The sequence below is a fragment of the Trichoplusia ni genome, unplaced genomic scaffold (assembly GCF_003590095.1).
Source record: "Trichoplusia ni isolate ovarian cell line Hi5 unplaced genomic scaffold, tn1 tig00003563, whole genome shotgun sequence".
NCBI lineage: Eukaryota > Metazoa > Arthropoda > Insecta > Lepidoptera > Noctuidae > Trichoplusia > Trichoplusia ni.
Window position 1 is genome coordinate 14,096 of NW_020800419.1, and position 12,312 is coordinate 26,407.

Below are 12,312 nucleotides of genomic sequence, written 5' to 3' on the forward strand. Positions count from 1 at the left end.
TCTAAAAAATGAGTTATGTTTGAAAAAGTATTTGGAGTGGTAATTAAATGTATTATTTAAGATATATTTTTTAAATAAAACAACTTTTATCTATAATTGTATTTTTAATTCAAATTATACATCGTATACAAATTACAAAATTAAAGTGAAACGAATAACCAATATAAAGAAGATTAATAAAAAACTGCATATAATTCTAGATCGATATCATCAAAAATCACTGTCTATTAAAGATTTAGAGATCTTTTTAACTAATGATTCTGTTTCATCCATAACACTGTCCATGGCATCCCTGACAATAAACTGAGCACTTATCACAACATTCTCGTTATCACTATCGCTGTCACTCGTTTGAGAACTATTGTTGTTGCAGAGATCAATAACAGCATTTTGATTAACTTAAGACCTCGTCGTTGTAATCGGCTGACAACAAAAGATTTCGTGGCATTCTGTTTTTTTAAAGTTTCTCTGCGACGCAGCTTCTGCTTTTTTTCTTTGGTTTTACATTGTTCTGGTTCAGTGCGACACAGCTCAGAGAATCCTTCGTAAGGATCCTGAGCATACTGGCTAAACACAATGTCTGAGTCAGATATCTGAAACAAGAAGATACGAATAAATAAAAAATCAATACTGGTGTACATAATCCACTAGTAGGTTAACGTTAGATTACAATATCTAACTTACCGTTGACATGATGATGTATAATGTCACATATACTATATTATAATATTATTAATATTAATAATCTGTAAATAATAAAAACGAAACCAACAATCAACTTTATATAAGACTTTAAAATTGTTAGCTTTGTATTTATTTGGGTCTGTATATAAATTGTTTGAAAACCACTCTATCGTAAATATACTTAGAGTTCCATATTACATAACGGTTTTAGTCTAAAGTATAAACTGCAATCTTGCATAATATTTTACTTGCAACATATCACAATTGTCTACTCGTCCCGCTACAAACTTATGTGTTATAATGAATCATTGCAATCACAAATATTACAAGACATATGGAAAATAAAACACATGTCAAAAGTACAGGTATTATATATTTAACTCTTCTAATTCAATAAAACAAGTTTGTACTCAACAAATGGTGTTTATTAGTGCGAATTTATTAACTAAGCTTATTTTAATTTATACGTATTTACAATCTGTTTTACAAACAAGTATTTTATTTAATAACATATTTGTTTCTATAATATTACAGCTCATTTGTATCTTAAATAATATAACTTATATTATGTACGTTAAATGATAACACAATGAGATAACATCAAGTCAAATAACCTTTTAATATGGAAGTATGTCCCCATGCTTGGGTTGCAACATTGCATTTGGATATTAAACGTTTATCATCGTTACTTGATAGTGCTATTTTCTTCACACTTTGTGTAAATATTTCATGTTTAATTGATTTGAATAAGATATTTTTTCGATGGATTATGTCTCTATTAAATAATACATGCTGATAGTTAAATCACGGACCACACAAGACTTAATACCTTTTGCTTTCTTAATGACATTGTTCATCGTTTTTATTGAATATAATTTTGACCTTAAACCAAAAAATTCGGTAATCAGCTCGCCACCCATTTCGTCTTTAAACAATCCCGGCACTTTTTTATTTATTTGCGGTATCATACATTTATTATTAATGTTATAGTTGCTAGTAGGTATCGAAGTACTGTAAATTTTTTATTTTATATCGTTATAGAAATCATCCGTGTATATAATATATACAAAAGAATCCGTGTCAGTGTAGCATAATTTTACTCTATCGCCGTAAAAAGGTTTAACTATGTTATAATGAAAATGATACATATGTGATTTAGATAGTTCTAATACAGTAAAGCCTATGTATATCGGTTTATCCAATATTAAACGGTCAGGTTTCATTGGCACGTGGTCGGTATATGTGGAACGGTTGGATATGTACTTTAAAGTAAATAAAATTGACGATGCCACAAAATTACCAACATTAATAGCAGTAATGGGAGATGAGGCGTATGAACTGTTAAGTGATCTGGCTAGTCCTAAAAAACCGGCGGATTTGACGTATCTCAAAGTGGTGGAGTTATTGCATCAACATTTGGAGCCAAGTGCTAGCAGAACGGTATCGGTTTCGACAACGAAGGCAGGCCAACGAGGAAAACGTGGCCATGTACGTAGCCGAGCTCAAGAAACTCGCAAGATATTGTAAATTCAAAGACAATTTAAACGAAAATTTACGGGACCAATTCGTGTGCGGGTTACAAAGCGAGGTCATTCGTCAACGGTTATTCGCGGAAGCCGACTCAATCACTTATACGGATGCGGTTAGGGTGGCGACATCGCTGGAAGCGGCGGAGCGGGATGCAGCCGCTGTGGATGGGCGCGGCAGCGTCGGCGCGAGCACCTTCGCGGCTGCGGCGGGGCCTGACGTTTCTAGAAACACAGTATCGCGGCGTAGTTCGGATATAGTGGATTTAACGGGAGATTTACATCGCATGCAACTCGGGGGTTGTACGGCATGCGGGGACTACAGACATACGAAAATGGAATGCCGATTTTCAAAGTATCAGTGTAGTAAATGTAAAACAGTGGGACATTTGCGTCGAATGTGTCAGGAAAATGGCGATAGCGTAAAACATCGAGACCGCGCTCAAGCACGGAAAGATGGCGGCGGGGCAGGCATGACGCGGCGGGGCGCCAGAGTGAGTGTTGGGGGTTACCGTGGCGCTAGCCGGGGCACCGGGCGGGCCTGGCACGCGCGATCGGGAGCCTATCAACCGACAATGCACGTTTTCGAGACGCAAGGGGAGGAACAAGCGGAAGAAGTTTTTTTGGAAGAAGAACCAATTTATCAAATGTCGTTAAGTCAATATAGGCCGGTGAGCATGAATATTTTAGTGAACAATGTGTTATTAACAATGGAAATTGATACCGGGTCTCCCTTATCATGTATCTCTAGTAGAACTTATAATGAATGTTTTTCTGATGTATCATTATTACCATGTAATCTAGCAGTGAAATTTTATAATGGTAGTAAAGTTCAACCTGAGGGGTATCTAGAAGTAACTATTACTTACAAAAACCAAAAAAAGAAATTAGATTTATATGTGTTTAAAACAGAGAGCGCTACACTTTTAGGAAGACAGTGGTTGTCAGAATTAAAAATTAGTGTGCCCCCCATAGCCACAATCAATAATGCAAATTGTATAGAGGAGGATTTCACAGTTCAACAAAAAAATAAGATTGTATGTAATATTTATTCTAGGTACAATAAGTTGTTTGATGGCGGATTGGGGTGTTTCACGGGCGGTCGGGCCACACTGCATCTACGCGAGGGAGCTGTGCCGGTATTCTGTCGCGCGCGGCCGCTGCCGTACGCGCTGCGCACGCGTGTCGACGCTGAGCTCGAGGCCATGCTGCGCGCGGGCATCATCGAGCCTGTTGACACCTCCGACTGGGCCACACCACTGGTAATTGTACTCAAGCCGGATGGCGCTTTACGTTTATGTGCTGACTATAAGGTTACATTAAATCGTATGTTAAGAGTTGATAAGTATCCTGTGCCAAAAATAGACGACCTGTTTTCTAGGCTAAGGGGTAGTAAATATTTTACGAAATTAGATTTATCTCAGGCGTATAATCAAATTTTATTAGAGGAATCCAAGGATTTTACAGTCATCAACACTCATAAAGGCCTTTTCAGATATAATAGATAAGTGTATGGACTTGCGTCAAGTCCAGGAATTTTCCAAAGAATAATGACACAGCTTTTTGATAAGATACCCAATGTGACAGTATTTTTAGATGATATCACTGGAAAAACAATAAGGGGACATATAGATACAATAAATAAAGTTCTTAAAATATTGCAAGAAAATGGGTTAAAAATAAAAAGGGAAAAGTGTGACTTTTTGAGTAAAGAAGCTAAATATTTAGGATTTATAATTATAATTAGCAGGGAGGGTGTAAGGGTAGATCCAGATAAAATTAAACCCATAATTAAATTGACTTCTCCAACTAATGTATCGGAACTAAAATCGTTTTTAGGTATGGTGAACTTTTATGGAAAATTCATAAGAAATTTAAGTTTCTATTTATCACCGCTATACGAACTATTGAAAAAGGATAAACATTGGGCATGGAGCACTACTCATTCGCTAGCATTTAAGAAAATAAAACAATTATTAATTAGTCTATCTATATCTATATCTATATCTATCTATTCTATATACTTATAATAAATCTGTAGAGAGGTCAATTCTGTACATAAAATATATTTAAAAAATAACTATCAAGGGGTGGTTAGGGATCGCTACTGATGCCAAAAATGCAATCAGTAAAATTTTTGTCTGTCTGTCTGTCTGTCTGTCTGTCTGTCTGTCTGTATATTCGTTATAGAAACAAAAACTACTCGACGGATTTTAACGAAATTTGGCACAATTATTCTTCATACTCTTGGGCAGGTTATAGTATACTTTTCATTACGCTACGACCAATAGGAGCAGAGCAGTGAAGGGAAATATTGGGAAAACGGGGTAAGTTACTCCATTTTTTAAGCTTCCGTCACGTGTGCAGGCTTATAGGTTAAAGCTACATAGAAATCATGTATGACGGAAATATTCTCCCTAAAATTATATAAAAAATATTCCTCGACAGCATATGTCTAACTTTTATGGTTGACTCACAATAACACGTGAAACTCCCGATAGCTTAGCAATTCGGAGATTTCTGATTGTATTTGTCTACTCTAACGTTTACAACACTATCACTCATCCCCAATTAAAAAAGTTAACATTATTACCTATTCAATAAAAAAAGAATCATGTAAATCGGTGTAGAAACACCAAAGTTATACATGAAATAATAAGAAATCGCGCGTGAATACAGAGTCATGCTATAAGGATTATTTTTGTGTATCGGTTGCCGCGCTCGACGCGCGTCGTGGCGGGAGGTATAAAAAGACGGGGGGTCCGCGCTCGAGCGTCATACAATATTTGGCTGTTGATGCGAATAGACGTTCAGACTGTTCGACCTTATTGACAATCAATAATTGTTAGTAGTATATTATTGGGCATTCTGTCCCACTCCTTCGCTCATGCATGCGCATTCGCGTCGTGGGACAGAATGCCCAATAGGTTATGAGCGACACATATCATGGAATAGAACGCCCAATGGGTTTTGAGCAATTCACTTGATTCTCAAATTTTGAAAAATTGTGTGAATTAAAAGAAACAAAGAATGAATTGCGTTAAAATGATATTAAACCATTAAAACGACTTGTTGTATAGCGTTCCAACGTGATCGAAACGACTTGATTCATTGAATTGCGTTAAAATGATATTAAACCATTAAAACGACTTGTTGTATAGCGTTCCAACGTGATCGAAACGACTTGATTCATTGAATTGCGTTAAAATGATATTAAACCATTAAAACGACTTGTTGTATAGCGTTCCAACTTGATCGAAACGACTTGATTCATTGAATTGCGTTAAAATGATATTAAACCATTAAAACGACTTGTTGTATTGCGTTCCAACGGTGATACACCATCGAAACGACTTGATTGTAATGTTTTCGTTTTTGCGCGCTCACAACTGGATCTATCGTCTGGTCCAGACTCAAACGCAGTATGCTTTTTCATCGCAATAACGATAGGAACCAACAGGCAATGTTTGTAATGTTTTCGTTTTTGCGCGCTCACAACTGGTTCTGTCGTCTGATCCAGACTCAAACGCAGTATGCTTTTTCATCGCAATAACGATAGGAACCAACAGGCAATGTTTGTAATGTTTTCGTTTTTGCGCGCTCACAACTGGTTCTGTCGTCTGGTCCAGACTCAAACGCAGTATGCTTTTTCATCGCAATAACGATAGGAACCAACAGGCAATGTTTGTAATGTTTTCGTTTTTGCGCGCTCACAACTGGTTCTGTCGTCTGGTCCAGACTCAAACGCAGTATGCTTTTTCATCGCAATAACGATAGGAACCAACAGGCAATGTTTGTAATGTTTTCGTTTTTGCGCGCTCACAACTGGTTCTGTCGTCTGGTCCAGACTCAAACGCAGTATGCTTTTTCATCGCAATAACGATAGGAACCAACAGGCAATGTTTGTAATGTTTTCGTTTTTGCGCGCTCACAACTGGTTCTGTCGTCTGGTCCAGACTCAAACGCAGTATGCTTTTTCATCGCAATAACGATAGGAACCAACAGGCAATGTTTGTAATGTTTTCGTTTTTGCGCGCTCACAACTGGTTCTGTCGTCTGGTCCAGACTCAAACGCAGTATGCTTTTTCATCGCAATAACGATAGGAACCAACAGGCAATGTTTGTATTTTAAATATGCTATTGCGCGCTCACAACTGGTACAATCGTCTGTAACACAGACTGGTACGCAGTATGCTTTTTCATCGCAAGGCACATAATAAAAAACAAACTAAAAGTGTAATAATATATTGATTAAATTGTATTTAAAATATGACACAAGTAATTGATCTTATGCATTAGACGAAAAAAACGTTGGCGGCTTCATAAACAGCTCATCTGCAGACTGCACGAACGCTTGGAGTTTCCGCCACTGGATGGTGTCACCGTCAGTCTGGAGTTTTAATCGAAGTAGCGCTTTCCTCCATAGTTCTTGAGAGTCTGTTTCACGAGCGTCATTAGTTTGATACACCTTGAGGTCAATATAGTACTCGCCGGAGGTGTTTGCAGTCCGGCGCTCGTTGCCGTTTGCTAATCTTGTAACGAAGAACGTAGACAACACAGGCGTTGACGAGCCATCACATTCATCGTTCCGTTCATGTCGGAGCCCGAATATATCTGTCTTGTTTTTTTTGCTGCAACAAGGAGTAAAGAATAATATTAACACGTACTCGTATATTCATTATAATTTAGCGGTAATTTTATTGTACCGTATAGTTACCTTATAATAGCAGATTTTGTGGGTGTCTTGCGTTTGCCTGTCGATGTTGTCCGTTTATGGGAACTTTCTATTTTACGTTCATTGTTGAAGGGAACGATGTCACTCTCGCAGTCCGACCTGAAAGTTTAATTTATCAATTAATTATAAACATTTATTAAACGTTATGTTACTTACACATTAATTTCATATAAAACGTTTGTTTTAAATAAAATTGAACAAGGTTCGATTACATCAAACACTGAAAAATCAAGATAGAAATTAATCGAGTAATAATATAGTACTTACATCTTTACTGGTGTGATTCTGGCAAATTAGGTGGCGATGAAGTACGAGTATACTAAACTTACACTAAAGATATTCAGAAGTAAAACTTTTGTTTTGTTGAACGATTTACTTTCTAGATTTTAGCTGAAAACCAGTAGCTGGGGTATGGTATTGAACCAAATATTATATCAGCACTAGAAAGTAATGATCGCTAACCAACATGTCTTTGCTTATAAGCAAATGTGAAGTGTTACCTCGAATAATTAAAAACGTTCGCAATCAAAGCAAACATTATAAACGACAATACAATTTATTATGTACGTATTATACTCGTGTAAATCCAAAAAAGTATCGACTAAGGGATTCTTATTGTAATGCAATAGTTCGCTTTATGTGATCACGTTACATCGTATGATTTTTTACTCATTGCTAATTTAGCAATTCGTAAGGATTATCATTTTTATAGATATAATTATATTATGATTATATTTTATGAATTATAGTTATTAGGCTGATAGGAGAATATGAAAATCTAAAGTAGACAAATAACACCGTCTGTGAGATTTTTTGCCAAAGTAAAAATTTATTAATATCTATTTGACCAAACGGATCGCAGATTTTAATATGCTAAAAATAATTAGTTTTGAACAAGTACTCAACTTTAGTCATTCATTCTGCATTATTTTTAACAAGCTACAACTTGTTATTTCTGTAATGATAATATTATTTATATTCTTTGTGCGACAACCCTACGTAAAACAATGCAAACAACAATAATTGCAATTTGAAACTTAGGTACATTTATAATTTCGTAATTTTTGCTGCATGTTAGACCTATGTCATAATAAATAATTTTCACTCACAGTTTACTTACTAAACTTAACTAAAATTAATAAATCTCATGAATTACCTGTAATTCGAAGAAACTCTTGTCTCAACATTGTAAGGTAAGTCTTTAACTATTTAACTAATTGCTTCACGATCATTAACACCTATGGATACTTAAGCTCATGTATTTTTGTTTTTTCAGGACTCCTAAATGTTAAAATTCCTTAATACCTTTGGGAAACAGAGATCGTCGCACATTGAATAAGATCTTACAATTTACGATTAAAAATACGATATAAAAAAGGAGGTAATGATTTTCTTTTGGTTTTTAAAATAGATTTGAGCTATCTTAAATAATAATATTATAATCACAGGTTTTTATGTAAAGAAATGACCCCGGTTCTTGTACCGCGTACTTTAGTCTAAATTACATTTTTGTGTGTACACTATTTCTAACCTAAGTTTTATGGTTTTTCAGAAGCAGAATAGAGCCGTTACTTTGGTGCTTGTGATGAAAATATACCATAGTCTAATAGTAGCAGCAGTCAACAGATCCTGTGATTAAGTTTTAGTTTTTAAAGTAGTATTTACACGAAAAATATACCTTGCAGGTACGATTACTCTTTTATAAGTTTCAATAGATAAAATGCCATTCTGTTCGGTTTGCAACATTGAAGTGGATTTTCGTCGTTGGAGTAACCATTTGCGAACTAATAAGCATAAAAATAATAGTACTATTCACATCAATGATAACGTCGCAATAATACATTCCTGTTTGAAAGGACGTATTACAAGTTACCGGATAGCTACACCTAAAACGGAAATAAATATTTACCCAGAAAGCTTTTTAAACATTATTAATGATCAAGTTAAATCTTTAATTGATAGTTCGCTTCAAAAACATTATTCTGTTAAAATTAATTTTGAATATTTCGCTAATTTTTTAATGTTTAAAAATGACCTCCAAGAGTTAAAGTCTTTTGCAACAAAAAATTTTATTATTCATTTAAATTACAACTTCAAATCTTTCTATGAAAAAGCTGTATCGATAATATTAAAAAAAATTGATGACTTTCAAGAAAGGGACAGCGGATGGACGTTTTTGAATAATTCACATCTAGAAATAAATATTAATAAATATCAACCTCTCAGCGGATCGCAATTTATAGATTTACCTAAATATATTAAAAATAAGAAAGCATGTTTGAATATTCAAAATAATGACGAGTGTTGTTTTTTGTGGTGTGTAGTTGCTGCTTTATACCCAACGAATAGACATCCTGAAAGAATAACATCGTATCCTCATTTCCGCGATGTCTTGAACGTAAATGATATTCAATTGCCAATCACTTTTTCTGATATAGATACTTTTGAAAGGAACAATCCTTTTTTAAATATTTATATTTACGGTTTAAGAGGTAGTAAGACTATAACAGGACCTCTATACAAATCTGAGAAAATTAATCATAAATCTAAGAAAATTCATTTACTGTTTTTAGAAAATTCGAATTCATCTCACTATTGTCTCATTAAAGATTTACCACGCCTCGTTAAAACCCAAATAACAAAACATCATAGTAAGATATATTTCTGCGAAACCTGTTTAGTGTTTTTTTCAAGTGAAGAACGTTTTGAAAATCATTTGTGTGCAGGAGTTATTACTGTATTGCCTGATAAAGGAACATTTTTACAATTCAAAAATTATAATAAAAAACAAGACATTCCTTTCATAATCTACGCTGATTTCGAAACATTACTCGAACCGATTTCCGGCCATGAATCGGACACCGCTAACACGTCACGCTTACAACGACACGTTCCTTCAGCCTTCGCGTATAATATTGTTTCATCGTGCGATGATAATTTTAATGAATTCAAAACTTATCGTGGAATTGATTGTGTATCGAAATTTATAGAGTTCCTTACTGAAGACGTCAAAAGAATTTATAACATATTAACTCAAAATGTTTCGATTATATTTTCTGAGAAAGACGGAATTGATTACAAAAAAGCTTGGAAATGTCACATATGCGATAATCTGTTATGGAATAATAAAGTAAGAGATCACTGTCATATTACTGGTCGATATCGCGGTGCAGCTCATCGACATTGTAATTTACAATATAAGCTACCTATGTTCATACCAATATTTTTTCATAATTTATCAGGATACGACTGTCACCTTTTTATTAAAAAGTTAGGTGAAACGCCTGGCAAATTAAATATCATCCCTAGAACCAAAGAAAAATATATATCATTTTCCAAATTTATACATATCGACGAGAATGAATACGTACAAATTAGATTTTTAGATTCATTTAATTTCTTAGGCACTAGTTTAGACAAGCTATCAAAGACTATGCGAATTGAGGATTTTATTAGCTTGCGCTTTCATTTCCCTATAAATGATCAGTTTAATTTACTTACCCGAAAAGGCATTTATCCTTACGATTACATGAGCAATTGGAATTGCTATGAAGAAAAAACGTTACCACCGAAACATTTATTTTTCAATTCGTTAAGTAATGAGCATATTTCACAGGAGGACTATAACCACGCTAACTCGGTATGGACCAAATTTGGCATAAAAACAATGGGTGAATATACTGACTTATATTTAAAGACTGATGTACTATTACTTACGGACATATTTCAAAATTTTCGAAAAACTTGTAAAGTGCATTATAAGCTCGACCCTGCGTTTTATATTACTGCTCCTAGTTTATCGTTTGATGCTATGCTTTTAAAGACGGGAGTTAAATTAGAACTTATAACAGACTTATCTATTGTGCGGATGATTCAAAGCGGTATAAGAGGAGGTTTATGTATGTGTTCCCACCGCTATGCAAAAGCTAATAATAGATATATGTCATCGTATGATGCAGTGGAACCACAGTGTTTTATAAGTTATTTAGACTGTAATAATCTTTACGGCTATAGTATGTGTCAGTATTTACCTCACTCAGGTTTCCGATTTTTAAATCAACACGAAATAGATCAGTTAGTCGTAGAAAATATTAAAGATAACGCGGAATGGGGTTTTATACTTGAAGTAGATCTCTTATACCCTGAAACGTTACATAATTTACACAACGACTTACCTTTCTGTGCTGAAAAATGTAAACCCCCGGGCGGTAAAACAGAAAAACTTATTGCAAATCTCTACAATAAGTATAAATACGTGATTCATTATGTACACTTAAAGAAATGTCTTGAGCATGGTTTATTATTACGTAAAATACATAGAGTCATTACGTTTCGACAAAGTGCATATTTAAAGGAGTACATCGAATTAAATACCAAATTACGACAAAACGCAAAAAGTGTTTTTGAGCAGGATTTCTTTAAGTTATTAAACAATAGCGTTTTTGGTAAAACTTTAGAAAATACAGAAAAAAGGGTGACTGTTCATTTAGTGAACTCATGGAATAGTCCAAATAATAAAACCAAAAAATATACTTGTGCTGAAAAACTCATAAGCAATCCTTATTTTCATAGTGCTTCAGTTTTATCGGAAAACTTAGTAGCAATACAAATGAAACCTGACCGTTTAATATTGGATAAACCGATATACATAGGCTTTACTGTATTAGAACTATCTAAATCACATATGTATCATTTTCATTATAACATAGTTAAACCTTTTTACGGCGATAGAGTAAAATTATGCTACACTGACACGGATTCTTTTGTATATATTATATACACGGATGATTTCTATAACGATATAAAATATAATTTTTTACAGTACTTCGATACTAGCAACTATAACATCTATCTATACTTATAATAAATCTGTAGAGAGGTCAATTCTGTACATAAAATATATTTAAAAAATAACTATCAAGGGGTGGTTAGGGATCGCTACTGATGCCAAAAATGCAATCAGTAAAATTTTTGTCTGTCTGTCTGTCTGTCTGTCTGTCTGTCTGTCTGTCTGTCTGTCTGTCTGTATATTCGTTATAGAAACAAAAACTACTCGACGGATTTTAACGAAATTTGGCACAATTATTCTTCATACTCTTGGGCAGGTTATAGTATACTTTTCATTACGCTACGACCAATAGGAGCAGAGCAGTGAAGGGAAATATTGGGAAAACGGGGTAAGTTACTCCATTTTTTAAGCTTCCGTCACGTGTGCAGGCTTATAGGTTAAAGCTACATAGAAATCATGTATGACGGAAATATTCTCCCTAAAATTATATAAAAAATATTCCTCGACAGCATATGTCTAACTTTTATGGTTGACTCACAATAACACGTGAAACTCCCGATAGCTTAGCAATTCGGAGA

At 34.4% G+C, this 12,312-nt stretch overlaps 2 protein-coding genes and 1 long non-coding RNA gene across 3 annotated transcripts; 2 read left to right on the forward strand and 1 right to left on the reverse strand.

Annotated features, from left to right (window-relative positions):
* The first annotated feature begins 1,760 nt into the window (after positions 1-1,760).
* On the forward strand, positions 1,761-4,215 carry LOC113507973. Its single transcript, XM_026890909.1, has 2 exons — positions 1,761-2,881; positions 3,268-4,215. Exons 1-2 carry the CDS (start codon positions 2,171-2,173, stop codon positions 3,274-3,276), a joined length of 720 nt encoding a protein of 239 aa, XP_026746710.1. The 5' UTR covers positions 1,761-2,170; the 3' UTR covers positions 3,277-4,215.
* A 2,130-nt stretch (positions 4,216-6,345) lies between these two features.
* Positions 6,346-7,916, reverse strand: LOC113507971. The gene is made up of 3 exons (XM_026890908.1): positions 7,213-7,916; positions 6,928-7,044; positions 6,346-6,841 (listed from the first exon to the last, which is right to left on the reverse strand). Coding segments are annotated over exons 1-3 (462 nt in total). The 5' UTR covers positions 7,215-7,916; the 3' UTR covers positions 6,346-6,498.
* Positions 7,917-8,037: 121 nt separating this feature from the next.
* Positions 8,038-8,888, forward strand: LOC113507972. Its single transcript, XR_003401955.1, has 3 exons — positions 8,038-8,138; positions 8,222-8,326; positions 8,498-8,888. It is a non-coding gene; the product is annotated as an uncharacterized LOC113507972 (long non-coding RNA).
* The last annotated feature ends 3,424 nt before the right edge of the window (positions 8,889-12,312 follow it).